This window comes from Sorex fumeus, unplaced genomic scaffold, assembly GCF_029834395.1.
Source record: "Sorex fumeus unplaced genomic scaffold, SorFum_2.1 ptg000007l, whole genome shotgun sequence".
NCBI classification, from domain to species: Eukaryota; Metazoa; Chordata; class Mammalia; order Eulipotyphla; family Soricidae; genus Sorex; species Sorex fumeus.
The window spans coordinates 22932309-22953931 of NW_026606064.1; the positions used below are offsets into that span (position 1 = coordinate 22932309).

General features: G+C 38.1%; 1 protein-coding gene across 1 annotated transcript in view; it reads left to right on the plus strand.

The window, feature by feature from the left end:
* CCDC73 (coiled-coil domain containing 73) overlaps positions 1 to 21623 on the plus strand; it is a 101180-nt gene that overhangs the window by 45995 nt on the left and 33562 nt on the right. Inside the window, 5 exon segments of the mRNA XM_056135482.1 lie at positions 7307 to 7345; positions 9897 to 10032; positions 10306 to 10385; positions 19940 to 20068; positions 20943 to 21002. Of these exon segments, the coding sequence (XP_055991457.1) occupies positions 7307 to 7345; positions 9897 to 10032; positions 10306 to 10385; positions 19940 to 20068; positions 20943 to 21002 (444 nt within the window).

Here is a 21623-nt window from a genome sequence, read left to right on the forward strand (position 1 = left end):
CGTCAGGTGTTCGATATGCCAAACAGAGTAACAACAAGTCTCACAATGTTACTGGGCCCACTCAAGCAAATAGATGAACAATGGGAAGACAGTGCAGTGCTACAGTTATTTTGTAGTATAGTCTGTCATTTTGCTATACAAGTTTATTGTTTCTTAAAGACTTTTTTGCGGAGTCTTTAGGGTTTTCTATGTCATCTGCACATAGCACTAGTTTGATTTCTTCTTTACCTATTTGAATCTCTGCATTTTCTTTCTTTCCTAAGTGTTATGGTAAGCCCAATTCTATATTGAAAAATAATGATGAAAATTGGCTTCCTCAACTTGAGCGTGATCTTATAGGAAAGGCTCTCATTTATTTCCCACGGAGTATGATGATGTTAACTATAACTTTGTGATATATGACTTTTACTATATTGAGGTAAATTCAGTTCTTCCACTTCCTTCTTTAATTGGTGTTTTGTGTGCTCGATCTATCCGGTGGTGAGAGTAGTATGTTAAAATCTTCTACTTTTATTATGTTTCTGGTGCTGTCTTTCTTCAGGCCTGTTAGTAGGTGCTTTACATATTTTGATTATCTGTTGTTTGGTGCATAAACATTTCAGATCACAGATCACAGATCATCCTGTTATTCGTTGATTGCCTCGAGCAGGCCCCAGTAACGTCTCCTTCATCCTGGCCCTGAGGTTATATTCAAGGCTCTTTAGGAGAATGAGACCCATCATTGTTACTGGTATTTGGCATATTGGGTGCGCCACGGGGAGTTTGCCAGACTCTGCCGTGTGGGCAGGCTACATTCGGTAGCCTGCCAGTTTGTAAAAGTAGGAATGAGATGTCATAATAAGATGTTGCGCGGCCGCATTTGCGGCCGCGCGGTTCCGGGAGCTGGTTTTTATAGTCTCAGTGTGCAGAGAGTGGTCTCAGCATGGTGGTGGCTGGTCCTGGAGGTCTTCGGCTGCCGGGGCCCTGGCCAGGGTGGGGAGGAAAGCTCAACCCGCTCCCCTCCAAGGGGCCCCGGCGAGGAATACCCAGGCGCGGGGGCAGGAGACTGCGCTCTTCTCCTCTGGGAGCTGGTTTTTATAGTCTCAGAGTCTTGGCCACTGAAGGGATTACACGGCGCCAGGGGGCCAGTTGGCCAGACCCCCGCCTACTGGAATTTGGAGGATCTGGGTGGAGGATGCTCCACCCAGATCCGCATAAATATTAGTAAGTATTATATCTTCTTGATGTCTAAATCCCTTGATCAGTATATAATCTCTTTATGTTCTTTTTGTCAGATATAAGAATAGCTGTCTTAGCATTTTGGAGCTACTATTTGCTTGTATGCTTGTTTTTTTGCTATTTAAATTTGCATCTGTGTTTATCATGACAGTTTGAATGTGTTTCTTCTAAGCAGGTTGGGTTCGGTCTTCTGATCTATCCGGTCCCTATCTATGTCTTTAATAATAAGTTTAGGCCATTGACATTAAGCAAAATTATCGAGATAGAGGAATTTTTTGTCAACTTTTTAAAACTATAGATTCTGGGTGTTTGTGAAGTTTGCCTTTACTTCTTTAACTTTCTCGTATATTTATTTGAGAAGGGGCATGGATTACAATTGTCAGTGCTCAGGACTTACTCCTGGCTCAGCTCTCAGGGATCACATTCCTGGCAGGTGTGCTAACTCCAGAGCTAACCCTGGTTGGCTGCATGCAAAGCAAGTGCTCTACCTGCTATACTATATCTCCAGCCCCCTGGCTTTTTAAAAATTTGTTCCCCCATCTTTTGATAGCTTCTTTATATAAAATGGTCAGGTTCTGAGGCGGGCAGATAGATAGGAAAGGGCCCATGGCAATGTAATTTCTGGGAAGTAGTAGTCGCAAAGCTGTAAGAATAAGCCTAGGCCTGATAAGATCTTCCTAGAGCCAGTTACAGACCAGGAGGAGGTTGGACCCACAGAGACACAAACTTCAACAGAGACAGAGACTGAAATTAATGACCTGAAAGAGATTTATGACTCCTGAACAACTCTCACTTTTGCCAGAGAAGATCCAGACCAAGGAAATCCACCACCACCCCTTCAACAATCGTCCTAGCAATGGACTCTTACCTAGCTAGAAAGACCCACGTGGGGCACCTTGGAAAAACCCTATAAAAGGTACCTTGAACAAAGGAAGGACATATATCTGCTGCCAAGTCCATGTACTGCTTGTACTTACATGGCTGAACACATGTATTGCCCAAGCACAATTGTTGCCCGCATCTCCTCTCTTGAGATGTGTACTGGGGCTCTCTCCACCTCTGAAGAAGCCCAGGTTCTCCCTTGAATGCATTACACTCGCTCCCTTTGCTCTCCCTCCCTCCCCTTCCTCAAAAACTCTCCAAAGAAAATCTATTTTTATTTCACTACTTATCTACTCCTGAAATAATTTTTTTGTGAGACAGGACAAAAAATGGGAACCCTGGGTAAGGCCCCTTACTGACTTTCCAGACATTATCAGTTCTAACCTTCCCAGCTGGTCCTGGTGTGGTAGAGGCAGAAATTGACCAGTCTCTCTCCTCTCCACCTCAACTAAGCCACCCATGGGAGCCCACTGACTTCAGTTCCATTCGCCTCTTTTTGGTTGTGACTTCTAAGTATATTTAAATTTACCTCTGAAGTTCTGAGTCTGTATCCCCTCTTGAGTACAAAGCAAGTGTTCATTAGACAATTCCATTATTACTCTCCTCGTTTCCCACATTTTATATTTCTACTATCTTGCTTACTCTTTATGCCTTTTGTAGAGGACCATTTAGAGATTTTTGCAGAATTGGTGTAGTAGCCATATATTTCTTTATTATTTGTCTATAAAGTTTTGTGTCACTTCTTGAATTTAGGTTTTAAACTAGCTCAATAAAGTATTCTTGCTTGGATATTTATTTCATTCAGCATGGTATTTTTGTCATCTCTGTGAAGCAAGAATAGATCTGTATGAGTCTCGTGGGATTTCCTTATATAAAATTTTTTCTTTGATCTTTCTGCTCTTAGAATTTTATGTCTTTGGATTTTACCATTTTAATTACAGTGTGTCTTTAGTGTTTTTCTGTTTGTTCATTTATTTGGAACATCTTGAGCTTCTTGGATCTGGGTATATGACTTTATCCTCAAATTGGAAAGTTCTCTATTATAATTTCTTCAATCAAAAGTCACTCCTTTTTCTCTTTCCTCTCCTTCTAGTACTCCCATAATGTGTTTTAGTCTTCTTGAAGCTATCTCATAGATTATTTTTTTATTATTTGTTTAATTCTTTTTTTCTTCTTACATACTTTACTTTTTTCCCTCCTGTGACACCCACCACCAATTTTACTCTTTTTTTTAAATATAAGAGTACTGCTATTTATTCATCTGTTGATTAAGCTGACGAGTTTTACTATTCTCCTATTCTTTATCTATGTTTTCATGTATATTTTTTCCCATCTCCTGTTTTTTATTGATGGTTTTATGTATCCTGTTCTCAAGTATACTTATTTGTTATACTTATTTGTTCATTGGCTTCTGTTATTCTGATCTTGAAACCATTCTCTTTTTTTGCTTTTTGGGTCACACCTGGCAATGCTCTCAGGGGTTACTCCTGGCTTTGCACTCAAGAGTCACTCCTGGCAGTGCTCAGGGACCATATAGGATGCTGGGAATTGAACCCGGGTCAGCTGTGTGCAAGGCAAACACCTTACCCACTATGCTATCACTCCAGCCCTGTGGTTTTTTTTTTTTACATCATCTATGATATTATTCAGTTCAGTGACTTCTAATTGAAGTTTTCTCATTCTTTTTCTTTCCTTGTGGAAACTCTCTTCTATTGTTTTCCTTAACTCAGTGAACATCCTTATACTGTCACTTTGAAGTCAAAGAGGTTAAAGAGCTCGGAGGCCTTCCTAGGCTTTTGTTTTCATCCGTGAATGTAGGTAATTTCCTCTACTTACAGTTGTAAGTTGGTGTGCTGTGAGGGCTGGTTTAGAGTAGTCCTGAATCGGCAGTCTAGGTTTACACTCACTAGTTCCACCTGGAGACTATAGTGCTTTGAACTGCTACTGGGAATTTATAGTCACCAAGTGTAATGAGTCAGCTGTATCCCTATGGATGAATAGACCAGTGCCACTTTTCTGTGTTTATGGTGCCTCACATTTGCTGTTTCGTCCTAGTCTTTTAAGTATGAGCTGAAACACATGATAGAAACTATTCTCCTTAGTCTCTGGAGAAGATCTTCATTGACTCTTGGTGCACCTCTGTAGTCCTTCAGGTGCACTGGGGGCATAAGGACTGCTTTTGTTGTTGCCTGGGTTCTTGTTCTACTGCTTTTCATCCCTGACTTGGAATGGCAGCTGGTTGGTTTCCTGTGTGTGTGTGGGGGGGGGGGGGAGGGGGTGCTAGGGTTCACAAATGTATACCTGCTGTAACTGTAGGCTTTGAACAAACATCTGGGCTGGCCTAGGTCTTGCCTTCATATTAGGCCTTTTAAAAAGGCATATTTTTAGTTCCATGCTTCCTTTTTCCAAAACTAGGCCCTACTTGTGGCATTTCTGCTCCTCCCTTTCCTTCTTTCCTGAGGTCCAACTCCTTAGTTGTTGTGTTGCTCCTCATTCTCTATGGAGAATCTTCTGGGAGTGGGTTGCTGGGCATTCTGTGCCATGTCCTCTGCTGGGCTGCTCACAGAATTCTGTGTTTAATTATATTTTGTTGTTGTTGTTGTTCTTGTTGTTTTGTTTCTTTGGTGAAGTTTTTGGTTTGAAGACCTGTTTCAATCTCAGATGGTTCCATTCTCCTACAAGGAAAGTCTTAAAAGACGAATAAAATTGGAAAGCGTTTATTACCAAACACTGACTTATTCTAAAGTGATATTTACGATAGTATATATTGTCACAGAATAGACAGGCCACTGGATCAGAGTATAGTTAAAAAATATATGGCAAAAGTTATATTGCACTGCAGTGGAGAAAAATTGCTTGTTTTAATATGTGCTGTCAGGTCACTAAATATATATATAGAAAATCAGTATAAAAATTGGTTTTGTGGAGTCCAAGAACACCATTCATTATGGTGACCTAAGCTAAGCATTTATTCATACATGATCTGTGCCTGCCCTCCTTCTCTGTTCTTGTCACACAGTATGTGAGAGTTGGCTTAGTTTAAGATACACAACCATGGATGGACAGTATTATGGTTTGTTGGTTCTTTTTGGGGGAGTGAGGGTAGATGCCATACCTGGGAATTCCAGGGCTTAACTTGATTCTTTAGTCAGGAATCACTCCTAGAATGCTTAGGGGGACCATACGGAATGCCAGGGATCAAACTGGGGTCATTTGTTTGCAAGGCAGGCACTTCATATACACTATACTATCTCTGGTCTGTTTTGTTTTGGGATACACCCAGAAGTGCTCAGGGCTTACCCCTGGCTCTGTGCATAGTAGGGATCACTCTTGGTAGACTCCTGTGGTGCTAGGGTTCAAACCTGGGTTGGCCACATGCAATGCAATCTCCCCCTGCTGTACTATTGCTCCAGCTATGGATGGGCAGTATTATGGACCTGTGCCAGTCTTGACTTGCTTTTTCTGAAGTGAGTGATAGACATCACCATCCCATGCCAATACAGAATTAGCAAAGTTGGGTGAAGTTACCAAGATTGCTTCTGTCAGTATTTCTGACCAGGGAGTCACACCAAAAGTTTTCTATCTCTCAGGAAGATGCTGAGTTTAATCAGCAGAAGCACCTATTATTCAGGTACTTTTCAAACCACTATTACTATTCTAGGTTCCAGGGTGAGTGAGTCTTTGAAGATAAATTCCCTGTAGTCTTAAAATTCTGGGTAGTTTTTAAAAAGCCTGCCAGCTTTTTTGGGTTTGTTTTGGCTTGGGTTTGGGCCACACCCAGCAATGTTCACAGACTACTTCCAACTCTGCATTAAGGAATCATTCTTGGTGGACTTGAGGGACTATATGGGATGCTGAGGATCGAACCCAAATCTGCCACTACCTATTGTACTTTTCCTCTGGCCCTTATATCAGCTTTTAATGTGGGACTAGGAGCTCATGCAGGATTAAAAGATTGTGAACACAATGCCAAACAACAGGAGAATGTTTCACAACTCTGAAATATCCAGATACCAATCTTCATATCCAGAGTAATCTTTATTGGGAAATCTGTCTTTTCTCCTTGTTTCAATGCTGTTCTGTTAATCCTTTGTTGTGGATTTCTGTCCAGGTTTCAGGACCTCTTTGTAAAGTATTCCTTACATAGTTGTAGATAATTTGTCTGTGAAAAGAAATGAGTTCACATTTTTATGCCACTGTCTTGAACCATCCTGTCTTGAAATGTCATTTTAAAATTTCTGCACAGAAATTTTTGGTGAGGTTGGCTTTCTAATTAGTACTCAGGGATCCAGAAACCTTTTCCAGTGACTCTTCAACATGTGTCTATGGGGTACCTACTATACCCCATGGTGTATAGTAGGTACCCCATAGACACATGTTGAACATGTCAGTGAAGGCTCAAGGATGTGGTGCTGCTTGGGCTCTGCCATGAAACAACAGGGCCACCACACCACAGTGGTACTTGAGATGCCACTAACACCTCAACTGGGAATACACTCATCAATCCTTGTGGTACCAAGGATCAAACCTTGCAAGTGCCATTACCTTTGAACGATCTCCCTGACACCTAAATTTTGTACTTTTTGGTTTGTTTGTTTTGGGGACCACAGCTGACAGTGCTCAGGGCTTACTCCTGGCTCTGTGCTCAGGAATTATTCTTGGATGTTTCAGGGGACACTGTGCGGTGTTGGGGATCAAACCTGCTGGCTGCATGAAAGGCAAACCCCTTACCCACTGCACTACTGGTCTGGCCTCAGCTTTTGTACTTTTTAACCAATATTTTATTGTAATTTGTCTACCACTGTCCCTCAAAGCATTAGATAGAACATTTAAAAAATTATTGTGGGCTCGACACCAGATGTCTTGGGGGTTGGCATGAGGTGCCAGGGATTGACCAATGTCCCTGATCCCAAGACAGATAGCTTCTTAGTAGCATAGACTCTATTCTCTCTTATGTTCCAAGGTCTTACCTAGGGAAACTGGAATATAGTAGGTACCCCATAGACACATGTTGAATAAATAAGTGAATTTATTATTTTGTTATATGGAAGAAAATAACGGAAAAAATACTTTTTGAAAATAAGTAAATAGTAAAAATAATGCATGAAAGATAAATGCCACATTTAATAGCACATATATTTTATATCAGGAGGAATTTCTAACATTATTAAATCATTTTAGTGAGATTTTTCTCTTTTTTTTCAAGGTTTCTAACTATTCTTTAGAGAAGAAAGTGAATGAAATGGTAAGAAATTACAGAATAGAAATACATAGTATTTTTGTAAGTTAGAGGTAATATTTATAAAGTGTTCACATTAAATACTGATATCCTATTTAATAGGTTAAATTACATACGAAAAATAAATCACTGTCACTGTCACTGTCATCCCATTGATGGTCGAATTACTTGAGTGGGTACTAGCAACGTCTCTGTTCCTCCCAGCCCTGAGATTTTAGCACCTCTTCTTACTCATCTTTTCCCAATGATTGAAGGCTCTTTCAGGGTCAGGGGAATAAGACCTGTTGTCGTTACTGTATTTGGCATATAGAATACGCCACGGGGAGCTTGCCAGGCTCTGCTCATGTAGGCAGGATACTCTTGGTAGCTTGCTGGGCTCTCCGAGAGGCATATATTTATATATTTTTCTCTCTATATATATGCTCTCCGAGAGGCATATATTTATATATTTTTCTCATATTTTTCTATGATTTGTTGCCTACTGTCTGAACCCCATCAGATATGGTGTAGTAATTGTGGAAAATGGGTAGGAAGTGTCTTATAATTTGCCCAGAAAGTGGCCTGGAGCGTGGCGGTGGTTGGGTAGTGGAGGTCGGCTGCCAGGACTGGGTCCCTGGGGTGGGAAGGGCTCTCACCTGCCCCACAACCTGGCGCGGAGTCCAAAAATAAATACTTCAAAAATTTATTTCTTGGTTACATAATATTAATTTTGGTAGAATTCTCTACATTAAAATAAAGCAGTAGCAACAAAGAAGAACAACAGAACTATATCCTCTTAATGTCTTTCCTAGGTGTTTTTACTGTTTTTAATTATAACCTGAAAAATTGAAATTATATGAAATAGCATTTGTATACTACACTTGGGATATGGTACTTCTCCTTTGTTGTTCAACAAGTGTTTAGAATATATCTCTTGTATAGCATGCTGATTTTATTTGTTTTCATTTTTATAAGCACAACATTTAATGGAATATTTGCTTTACTGTTCTCTTTCTCTATTCTTACTTGATTCAGAAGGACTTTTTCTCTATATTTTTGAGCAAAATTCTTCATATCCACTTAAATCTCAAGAGTGTTTCTTGGGTATGTGTACACTTCTAGTCTTCCTTCTTTGGAGCAGACAGGAATACAGGAATATGAATTTTGGGGAAAGATTTACATATATATGTTTTTGAGAAGTGAGAAATGAAAGATCACTTCATGTAGCATTAAATACAGAAAAATAAAGTAAGTATTTTGCCTCTTTAAATTGTTTTGGCATATTAGAAAATTAGAAAATAAAGAGCAATAGAAAGATTGCTAAGCTTGATTGAATAAGAGATGTGCAACTTCTGTCACTGTTCAGCTGGAAAGAATAAAGATAATATTGTAAGACTATTTTAAACTGTGATTTTAATTAAGAAGCTAAAAAACTAGATTCCAGTTTAGCTTTAAGTACCATGACATTTGTACTGAAAGTCATCTTCAACGCTACAGTGGTTTTACACAAAATAGAGTGAAATTGAATAATGTGCCCTTTGACCTGGGAGATAAGGCTACAAGTTAAAAGATCAAAAGCAACATAAAATGTGTTTTATTTTATCCCACTTAAAAATTTCATCAAAGAGATACTTGGAAACATGCTGTATACTTATGATAATTTTGGTTACTTCTGAGCTTTTTGTTACTGTGAATTACAGCCTCTTAAAAAATACAAAAAGCAGTACATTATTCTTTTATCTTATTTGGCTGTTAGCACGATAGGAAATAAGATGGTCACTCATGTTAAGACAAAACTAGGGAATCAATATAAAGTTGTGTCCTAAAGTGTTTTAAAAAATGGTACTAAGAAACTTTTGTAAAAGTTAATGACCTGATATCAGTGACCCCACTTTAAATATATTGAATTTTTCTCATGAAATTCAGTAAGATTTTAAAATTTTTGGTGTAGTGCTAATATGTTTCTAGGGAAATGAACACAATTATCTTTGTTTAGACGTATTCAATATGCCAAACACAGTAACAACAAGCTTCACGAAGGAGACGTTACTGGGCCCGCTCGAGCAAATCAGTGAACAACAGGAGGACTGTGACCATTTTTTTATTTGGGGGCCACACCTGGTGATGCTCAGGGCTTACTCCTCGCTCATCAGGGATCACTATTCTCATAAAATTTATTTGAATAAAAATATTTGAAAAATGTTTTTAAAATCTCTGTATAATTTCTGAAAGCAAATATAATCTCTAGATGAAAATTAAGTGGTATTTTATTCATTTATTTTTGGTTTTTGTACCACTGTGTTCAGGAATCACTCCTGTCTGGGCTTGGGGAACCATATGTGGTGCTGGGGAATGAAGTCGGCCTGGGCATGTGAGAAGAAAGCTCTTTATCTGCTGAACTATCTCTCTGGCCCCTTAAGTGGTGTTTTAGAACAAAACAATGCAATTCATTACTGCCCATGGTTTACTTGCTGATAATAGTGACTACTGAATAAGCCTAGTATCTTGGAAGTGTCTATTTTTATGTGAGTTATACATATATAAAATAATATAATATTTAAAATAACTATTCAAATAGGAATATAAAATTCAGTTATATAATTTGGCTAAAGAAGATCACCAGAAACAGTTAAATGAAATTGAGAAATACTATTCCACAATAACAAGTCAATTTGGATTGGTAAAGGAGAATCATGAAAAATTAGAACAAAATGGTATGTGATATTTTATTTAAATTTCTATATTTAATGGAGAACATTAAAGGGATTATTTAATGTATAGAGACAGATATTCATATTAGTAACAGATTAATGAATACTTTATTCAATAATAATTATATACACAATTATATGCATTTGACTCAGTCTAATTATGTGTACTATGTGTATATATTGCATTAAGGCTGTTTTCTTAGTATGTGTTAGTGATGCTTCCCTTAAAATGTATACTGAATATAACAAGTCTCTTAAATGTCTTTTATACTGCAGTAAAAGAAGCAATACAGTTAAACAAAAAATTTTCAGGTTTAAATAAAAAACAAGAATCGGAAATATGCAGTTTAAAGAAGGTATGATTGATACAGCTTCTGAGTATGATGTAAAGCTCATAGTGTGTTAATAATCTTTTAATAATCTTCAGACATTCTCTTTGAGGAAGTCGGGTGAGGGGCTTTCAGTGCTGAAAATCTTAAGCTTCAAATTATAGTTCAGTCTTTCTGTTTTGTTTTTGGGACACACCCAGTTGTGCTCAGGTCTTATTCTGGCTCTATGCTCAGGAATCACTTTTGGCAGGGCTCCATATACGGTATCTAGAACTGAACCTGTGCAAGGTAAATGTCCTTCCTGCTTTACTATCTTTCTATTCCTATTCAGAAGGTTCTTTTTAAAATGCATAGTAATTTTATTCAGATTTTATGCATAATCATGTTATCTGTGAAAAACCAATGTTATTTTACCTTTATAGTATAGAATGTCTTTTGTTTACTTTTCTTGTCTTGCATTAGCTAGGATTTCTAGTATAGTACTACAAAGTAGTGAAGAGGCGGTTCATCCTTGGCTTATTCCTAATTTTAGTGGGAAAGTTTCATGAGTCTCACTACCATTAAAAGTGTGATGTAGGTTTTATTAGATTTTGTTTACTTAGTAGAGGAAATTCCCTTTCATATCTAAGTTTTTGAGTGTTTTAATGATAAGTAGGTATTATATTTTATCAAGTGTTTTTACATGTATAGGTATGGTCATTATTTATGACATGATAATTATAATAAAATAATATGACATTATTTTCTCTTGTCTGTTGATGTAATGGATTACATTAATTGATTTTAGAATGTTGAACCAGCCTTCCATACCTGGAATAAATACCACTTAATCACAGTCTATAATTAATTTTATTTATTGATAGATTCAATTTTCTATTATTTTGCTGAGGAATTTTACATTTATGCTTAGGATAGCTACTGATCTATAGCTTTCTCTTGTAATATCTCTTATATCTCTTATATGTTATTAAGATAAGTCCTTACACAATTAGTTTGCAGTTTCTATCTTTTGAAAGATATTAAAATAATTGGCATAGATTCTTTCTGGAATATGTGATAGAAGGGTAGGAGATAGTACAGGGGGTGTGTCACATGCCTTGAGTGTGGCCATATCAACTTCAATCCCTGGCACCAACAGCCCCCTCAAGCATCACTGGATGCTTCCCTGGAGTCCCATGAGCACAATCAAGTGGTCCAGGTAATCCCTAAATCCACAGGGCCCAATCCCTAAGGGCCCAAACAGTAGCACATTCTCAGGCCCTAGCCTTGAGTTGCTGGCCCAATAGGTCAAGAATCATGAGAAGAGGTCCTTGGACCTCATAATCACCCCTTTATCAGACCCTCCGCCCCACTTCAGTGTGGTAGTGTCATCAGATTTTAATATATCCAGACATTGTACTGATATAAGGTTGTTAGTTATTGCTTCTATTTATTGTAGTGGATATAGGCCTAGTTGGATTATCTGTTCCTGTGTGAGTTTTGGAAGATTGTAGGTTTCAAGGAATTGGTCCAATATATTTATTATTACCAAGTTGTGAACATAGAGTTATCTATAAACATTCCTTTATTGTCTTCTTAATATCCCTGGTTTCTTCAGTTTAGTTCTTTCTTTCCTGATATTTATTATTAGTTTTCCCTCTTTTTCTTTCAACCTACTAAAGGCTTATCAAATAAAAAAAAATTTAGGCACCATGATTTACAGTATTGTTAATGGTAGGGGTTTCATGCAAAATATTCCAACACCACACCCTTCATCAGTATCCCCTTCCCTTTACCACTGTCCATCTTTCTCTGCCCTCGAGCTTATTCCTTCCCCACTCTATTCCTGCCATAGTAAGCGTCCCACTAAAGACCAGTTCTCAGTTTCTCTTACCTTTGGGCATTTCTTATTTCCTTACTATGTTTCTTTCTATCCCATATATGCGAGATATCATTCTGTATCTGTCCCTCTCCTAAATTCACTCAGCATGATACTATTCAGATCTATGCATGTAGCAGTAAATTGCATGATTTCATTTTTCTTATAGCTGAGTAATATTCCACTGTGTGTATATACTACAGTTTCTTTATCCAGTTATCTGCTTTTCAATACCTGGGTTGTTATCAGATTTTGGCTATTGTTATTAGTGCTGCAATGAACGAAAGAGTGTTTGTGTCTTCTCGGAATAGTTTTTGGGTCTTTGGGGTAGAGGCCAAGAAGTGGAACTGCTGGGTCATATGGAAACTCAGTTCCTAGTTTTTTGAGAAGTGTCCATTTTGTTTTCAGAAAAAGCTCGACCAATCACTGTTCCCACCAGAAGTTAACGAGGGTCCCTTTTCCGCACATTCATGCCAACATTTGTTATTTTTGTTCTTTATGATATATGCCAATATCATTGATGTGAGATGATATCTTTTTGTTGTTTTGATTTGTATTTCCCTGTTGAGAAGTGATGTAGAGAATTTTCTCATAGCACAGCGGGTAGGGCATTTGCCTTGCATGTCGCCCACCTGAGTTTGATTCCTTTGTCCTTCTCAGAGAGCCCAGCAAGCTACTGAGAGTATCCCGCCCTCACGACAGAGCCTGGCAAGCTCCCTGTGGCATATTCAATATGCCAAAAACAGTAACAAAAAGTCTCACAATGGAGACATTACTTGTATCCGCTTGAGCAAATTGATGAACAACAGGAGGACAATGCTACAGTGCTACCTCTTGGACATATGCATGACTTTTTTGGAGGAAGTTTCTATTCCTGTATTTCCCCCATTTTGGGATTTTTTTTTCCTTACAAAGTTCTACCAGTGCCCCTTATCAGATGAATGGTGGGTTCTCTCCCAGTCTGTGGAGTGTCTTTTTTATTCTGGTCATCATTGCTTCTTTAAAATTTCTCCTGAGATTTCTTGATGTGTTCATCATCAGTCAATTTATTCATGATCTAATGAAACCTAGGGCTTTTTATTGTATACCAGGGCTCTGTCACTGAAGTGCATCCTTGCCCTGACCCATGTGTTATTTAGAAATGTGTTACTCAAGTCCCACTTTTCTTGCAGTTTGGGAAGGGACTCCCCAGCAGTCTTAGGACTCCTGGCAATATTCAACTTGGCAGTACAAATCTGGTAAATGCCTGTTTCCTAGCAACACATTACTATTTTAGTCTGCTGGTGCTGGGGTCACAAGGGCAATATTCCTGTGTCCAGAGATTAAACTTAGTCAGAATTCTTGCACACCCACAGATCCTTTTAATGTAGCCATTGAATTTTAACTTTAAGGAAAGGGTATTTTTTTTTCTTTTCTTGGTTTTTGTGCCACACCTGGCACTACTCAGTGATTACTCCTGCTTTTGCACTCAGGGATCACTCCTGACAGACTTGGGCAACTATATGCGCTGTCTGGGATCAGACCTGAGGCAACAATATGCAATGCAAGTGCCCTACTATGCTGTACTATCTATCTGGCTCCTGATTTTTCTTTTCAAAAACTAATAAAGTATCATAATCTTGGTCACATAAATCATTTAAAACTTGAATAAATTTTCCAAGGATAATATTTTTCTTTTATGTTGTTTTGTGACTTTGTCCAGAATAGTTAAACTATTGGTTTGTGATAAGATAGATTTTTATTTATTTTGTAGAGCAAGTTAATCACAAATTTAACTGTTTGATGAAACTATGCTGGGTTCACCATTATGGCAATCATGAAAAATTCCTGATACTATCTAGAGCAGCATTCATAACCTCTGCTGTTTGTCTGAATAAACGTCAGAGCACTCAAGGAGATAGTGATATTTAACAGACTACCTCATACCAGAAAAGAAGTAGTAAAGAAGGAAAGGGCATAATATTTATGACTCTAGGAACTATAAGTTGTAATTTAATGAGATCAAAGCTTGTGCTGTTTATTTGCTGCACTAACAGCTTTGAATAAAATGGTTAGAAAACAGAAAATATACTAAAAGTTCAGAATATTTAAGAACTATAAAAGCTGTTATAAAATCAAGAGCATATTCTCAGGGATAATCATCTAATGGATGTCTGATTTTAATTTATTAAGCTTTTAAGATTAATTATTCCTAAGTTAAAAGGAAAGAAATAAGAAATTATTAGCTTTTACTTTTGTTAAGCAGTTACTGGATTTTCACCCTAAATACCCTTATTCCTACTTCCCTGTTGTTTCATAACAACTACTATAATAATTATATTTTATATTCCATATAAAATTTAGCATATTTCTGCTATTGAAAAGTATAGAAAAATGTATGTTTCATCTTATACTTTTACTAAAAAAATTTTTAGAAACCAGTTTTCTTGATTAATTCAGAGAATTGTAAGTGATTTTATGTGTCAGTTGTACTATATAATTCAATTTAATGTACTTTTAATCAGTAGGACATTGTGTCATAGAATTTAACCTGGAATAGGTTACTAATGTAAAGTATGTCAGCTTATAAAGTAATTTACTTTATAAGTTGTTTTAATCTTTATTTACTTTAGGTAAGTGTAGGTATATATCTTGCTTTAGGAAAACTCAAGATAAATTATCTTTCAAAAATTTCAAATTTTCCTTTAAAAATGATGGCCTCTTTAAAAATGCACAAAAATGCAGTTTGAAAATAAATAGTTATAAACACTTTTGTTTAAAGGAAAACATACATTGCTTTAAATCCAGCATCACTGATGCTGTTTAAAAGAAGAGAATCAACTGAACATAAAAGATTTAATTTTTTTCAGATGATTTTTTAAATGTTTTTCTTTAGACACTATGATAGTACTGTAATTATAGGGTTTTATGCATGCATCTTTATAATACCATGACAGTTTCCACTAAAGTGCCCACTTTTTAAATTCCCACATAGGAGAGATCCTGTATCTGCTTGACTTTGTAACAGTATTTATATTAGCTAGATATCCAATAAACCTAAGTTGAGATAAAAAAGGCTTATTTTTTCATTTTTTCTAATTTTATTTATTGAATCACCGTGAGAGCAGTTACAAAGCTTTTGGGTTTAAGTCTCGGTCTTACAATGAAACACCCGTACCTTCACCAGAACCCCTTCTCCACCACCAAAAACGCCAGTATACCCCCATCTCACACTCTCCCCCTACCTGTGGGGCAGATGATTTCCACATCACTCTCTCTCTACTTTGATTACATTCAATATTTTGACACCAGACCCACCATTATTGTTTGGGATTTTACCCCAACACTCAGATTTGCTGAAAAGGCAACAGTAGACAATTTGTTTTCTATTGCTGGTTATGAATAACATATGATGTCGCGTGGCTGCAGCAGTGGCCGCGTGATTTTGAAATTCCGAAATTTTAACAATTAAATCTGGAGGTATTTCTGCAAAAACCTACTCGGTTTCAAGCCATTAAGCAACTTGAACAGGAGCCAGAGAGGCCGTTCATGAGCAGTGATTCGGGGTCTCATTGGGGTGAGGAGGAAAAGGCCGGCTCCACCCCCATCCCATGAGGCCCCGCGTGTCTCGTCACTGCGGGCCCAAACCTGACTGTCCAATGGTCTCTGGTGGATGGTGGCCACCGAGCCACCAAGGGGGAGCAGGTGGAGGGACAGCACCCTTTCCCCCTTGGGGTGGCCCAGCGGACAGTAACTTACTGCGCCGTCTGGATACATTTCTGCCAAAAAGCCGCTGGCTTTCGAGATTTGTTTCTGAATCTCTGGGATCATGGCCATTAAGCAGCTTGATCAGGAGTCAGTGAGGCCGTTCGTGGGCGGCAACTCAAGGTCTTGTTGGGATGGGAAGGAAAGGGCAGGTTCCACACCCATCCTGAGAGGCAAAGCGTGTCTCACCACTGTAGGCCCAAACCTCTGGAGGATGACGGCCACTGGGCCGCCAGGGGGAACAGGCACGAAACCTATTCCCACCTGGGGTGGCCCAGCACCTGTAACTTACTGCAGGGACTTGACGCATTTCTGCCAAAAGCTGTTGGGTTTCAAGCTTTGTTTCTGAGTCTCTGGGATCATGGCCATTAAGCAGTTCAATCAGGAACCAGAGAGGACATGCCTCCAATTATATAGCTGAGCCGGAGGTGGTTTGTGTGTGTGTCTCCCACATACCTAACTTTTGGCCATTTACTTTCTTGGTAAACTTTGCCTCACGTTTTTGGGGTCTGGCCAAAGGCACAGTAGCAATTTTGGGATATCTGGAAGTCTGAAGGCACCATCTGGCTGCTGATGCACTTGCCTAACAGGTACAGATTGACCTGCTGGTGGCACCATATCCCCACGAGATAAAAAGGTTTGAGGTGGGGTGGAGTGATAGCAGATAGTTGGTGGAGTGTTTGTCTTGCATGCGGCCGACCCAGGTTCAATTCCCAGCATCCCATATGGTCCCTTGAGCACTGCCAGGAGTAATTCCTGAATGCAAAGCTATGAGTAACCCCTGTGCATTGTTGGGTGTGACCCAAAAAAAGAAGGAAAAAAGAAGGTTCGAGGTCCACGAAAATGGCTTGCCAAAGCAAGTGCAAGGTGGTGAATTAAAGCCTTGATTCTGCCCTTATGTGGTGGAGGTGATCCTGACCTCCCTATGGTCTGTATTCCTCAATAAGGTGAAAAAGCAATTAACATTTTTTAGAAGTTTGAGGACCTTTAACAAGCACTTTCATTTGAATTGATGTCCTTCATTTTTAAGAATTTAGTTGCCTAAAGAACTAGATATTTCGGTGTGTGGGGTACGCCCAGTGGTGCTCAGGTCTTATTCTTGGTTCTATGCTAAGGGGATTGCTTCTAGTAGGGCTTGGAGAATATATGAGATGCCAAGGACCAAACCATGGTTGGCCATGTGTAAAGCAAGTGTCTTACCTGCTATACTATCACTCTGGCCCCAAGAATTAGATTTATTTTTAAATGTTATTGGGCTGGAGCGATAGCACAGCGGTAGGGTCTTTGCCTTGGGCCCAACCGGCCTGGCCTAGCGGGTTCGATTCCTCCTTCTCGGAGAGCCCGGCAAGCTACCGAAAGTATGCAGGCTACTGAGAGTATGTGAGAGAGAGTACCTTGCCCACACAGCAAAGCCGGGCAAGCTACCCGTGACATATTCAATATGCCAAACACAGTAACAACTCTCACAATGGAGACGTTACTGGCCTGCTCAAGCAACTCGATGAACAATGGGAGGACAGTGCTACAGTGCATTATTTTATACTGTATTTTGTAATTACTATTTTCTTTCGTATTCTTAGCTCTGAACTTAGAATTATCTATTTTTAGCATTGTTGATTACAATAGTTAAGATTTTTTTAATCAAAATGTAGAAAAATTTTTTCCCCTTTATTTTATTTTATTATTTTTTTTTAAAGTTGTAGATTTACAATTTTTTGTGCTTTGGTTTCAATTATACAATGATCAGATACCCATCCCTCCACCAGTGCCCATTTTCCACCACCATGGATAATATCCCTCCCACCCCCATCCCCCCATCCCCCCTGTCTCTGTGGAAGGGCAATCTCCTGTGTTCTCTCTCTCCTTTTGGGTGTTGTGGTCTGCAAAAGAGGCATTGAGTGGCAAACATGTTCAGTCCATAGTCTACTTTCGACATGCATCTCCCCTCCTGGGAGGATCCTCCAAACATCCTTTATTTGGTGCTCCCTTCTCTATCTGAACTGCCCTTTCCTCTAGGATTAAGAAAATATTTTTTAAAAAATTAAAAATTTTTTAAAAAATTAGATAATTTTTAAGAAACTAATTTTTCAAGAAATTAGAAAAAATTAAAAAAGAAATTAAGAAAAATTCCTAGAGATTCATTATCTGGTAAACTTCTCCCACAGCCCACCATTATTGGTAAGAAAATGCACTGGTTTGTTCACACCTAAACCAGGAGCATCTTTTATAATATGGTAACCTATCAATTTACTTGCATGCCTCCAGTGTATTTCAGCAAGTGATTTTGCAGTAGTTATATTCATTGTGTTACTAGTTCCTGATCTAATGTTTAAGACTGATAACTCTAAGTTGAGCCTGATCTTAAACTTATAAACCTTGTGATAGCCATTTCTAGTGGGCATTTGGCTCCTGTAGTATAGAATTCCTCCAAAATTTTAAAAGCATTCAGATATTGTAAACTCAATCCTTGAGCGTAATAAATATACAAATAATATTTATAGTAAGTAAGTAAAGTAAAGGCCCTCCCGTTGATCATCGATTTGCTCGAGCGGGCCCAGTAACATCTCCATTGGAGACTTTTGTTGTTACTGTGTTTGGCATATCGAATACGTCACGGGGAGCTTGCCGGGCTCTGCCGTGCGGGCGAGATACTCTCGGTAGCTTGCCGGGCTCTCCGAGAGGGGCGGAGGAATCGAACTCGGGTCGGCCATGTTGGCTGCGTGCAAGGCAAATGCCCTACCGCTGTGCTATGGCTCCTTATATATTAATTCAGAAGTTGTAATTCAGGATTTTAATGTGTGTGGAAGGTATGCATTAAACTTTACAACAAGGAACATTAGTATCTCCCTTAATTATATGCTTTATGACACTGCCAGTGTTTTTTTTTTTATTGTTGTTTTTTGTTTTTGGAGCCACACCCATCTGTGCTCAGGGTTTATTCCTGGACCTGCTCAGGATTTATTCCTGGACCTGCTCAGGAATCACTCCTCAAAGGGAGTGGCAGGGGGTGAGGGAACTGTATAGGGTACCTGGAATCAAACTTGAGTTTGCCACATGCAAGACCTACTGTACTGCTCACAGGCCTGCCAGTGTTATTTACTTATTTTTAATGAAATACAAATCGTGTTATGTCTTTTTTCCTGCTCCTAATTCTTTAGTGATTGTCATTTTTGTTAGAAAAAATTAAAACTCATAAACTTTACCTACAAATTCCATTCAATATTTGAATTGTATTGCCAAAGTTCTAACCTATAGTACCATGCTGTACTTCTTTCCTTCACCCATAACTTAATAACACACCATATCATATTAGATCTATTTCTATGGAAAATACCATAGAAGGAGTACTTGCTATGGTTTATTCAGTTCTTAATCTTTTGAAAATTGAAGTATGTTTCCTTAATTTCATACAATCTGTAATTTTATAGAATCTTTTGCCTGTCATGTCTACTCTGTTTTTGTCCTCTTTGTAGTTTTATTCTTAAAAACTCAGTTAAATACTGCATTGCTGTGTAATGCCTTCTTGATGCCATATTAACCAAACTTTCTTTATGCTTTTTATACCACTCATCATCTTATGATGGAATTAATTTTTACATAAATTTTTAGAAGATAATGAACTCAGTAATAATATTTTATAACCTCCTTTTAACCCAGAAGATTTTTGTTGAATAACTTGAAATGAAAATATCCTACTGGTGGTTAATTAGTTTAATTAGTGTGCTATTTTTCGGAGTTGAGATAATGTATTCTCTCTATTTTGTTTCTGTCTTTGCCTAATTCATAGCCATAAGCAACATCTCCACATCAGCTAATTATCTTGGGGAAGCTAGGGAAAATAGATCTTGATGACACTTTGTGAAATATGATAAATTACAATGGTAGTTTTTAAAAATGGACTTTAAACACTGTCAGAACATTACCTTACTTCTGTAAAAAATGTAAACTGATTTTTTTGCTTGACATTTCTTATGTTTAGGAACTAAAAAATGTAACCTCAGACTTGATAAAATTCAAAGCCACATGCCAACATAGGATGGGAGAAGAAAACATCAACTTAACAGTTAAAGAACAAAAGCTTCAAGAACTTCAAGAAAGACTCAACATGGTACTCAAATAAGTGTTTTGTTTGTTTTTTCTTCTTGGTGCCACATCTTGTCACACTCAGGGTGCTGATCGTGACTTTGTACTCAGGAATGACCCCTGGTGGTGCACAGGGAAATAGATTGGTGCCAAGGATACTTACCAGGATTCAGATTCTTAGCCCCGGTACTCCCTCTCTCTGGCTCCAATACAAAATAAATACTTTTATTAAATGTATGGTAATTTCTGTGTTATAATAGAAAACTACTTTATTAAGGTTATGTACCAAGTAAAAATAATATAATTAAAAATTGGTTTTGCCGTAATTCTAATGTCACCATCATAAAGTCCTATCAGCAGATTTTAAGATATAAACATTTGATTATGATCATTTTATTTTCACTGTAATATTGTGTCAGGCTTTTCAAAAAATATTTTATTGATTGATTAATTGATTTTGGCATATGAGTCACACTTGGCAGTGCTCAGGGGTTGCTCCTGACTCTGCACTCAGGGATCATTCCTGGCAGTGCCTGGGGGAATATGGGATGCCGGGGATCAAACCTGGGTCTGCCGTGTGCAAGGCACACGCCCTCCCCGCTGTACCACGGCCCCGGATCCTGTGTCAGATAGTTTTATGATACAGTATTATTTACAGAAAGACTTTTGAAGAAGAGAAATGTTATAATTCTTAACATTAACATATACTGTTAGTACCAGTTTGTATTAGGTATCTGATACTTTCTTCAGTTCACTGAAATCACTGCTGTAATAGCAAATAAATATGGTACTTTGTAGTGATAACAGATCATTATACTCACAATATATTGAATACTAAATTGAGCACGGAATTTGTCAGATTTTGTAGCAGAACTTTAAAACTGGTTTTTTTTTTCAAGGAATTGGAATTAAATAAGAGGATTAATGAGGAAATTACCAGAATTCAAGAAGAAAAACAGGCAAGCAATGATAAAAATATTTTATAAGCTAATAAATAATTCCAAAATCAGATACAGTGTGGAGGGGGAAAAAAACAAGTTAAATAAATGGATTCATGTCTAGGTCAATGCCTCACAGAAAAGTGTATTTAGTGGATACATGTATGTCTTTATTTTTAATTTTTTTTTGGAGTGCCTCCCCAGTGGTGCTCAGGATGCTCAAGGCCCCCATTATAATTCTTGACCAACTGGGCTGGCAGTTCAATGCGAGGGCCCGAAGATGCAATGCTGCTCAGGCTCTGTGTGCTAGTAACTACCTGGGCTCTCTCAGTGCTGTTGAGCATCTCCAGATCCGCAACCAGCATTGGTGGAATATACTCTAGCCACACCTACCATGTGGTAGGGGTATTGAACAGGGGGTAGCAAGTACCTTAAGCTAGAGTGTATCCTAAGGGCTATACTGCCTCCCAGCCACCACATGTGTATCTTTTAAGCTAGGTTGCATGAACATTGCCATGAAGAAATAAATATAAGAGGATTTGGGGAGATGTTGGTCAAGGATGCATACTTAAATTTTTTTTTATAAAGTAGTTCACAATATTTGATTACATTTAATTTTCAAACACCAATCTTATTTTGGAT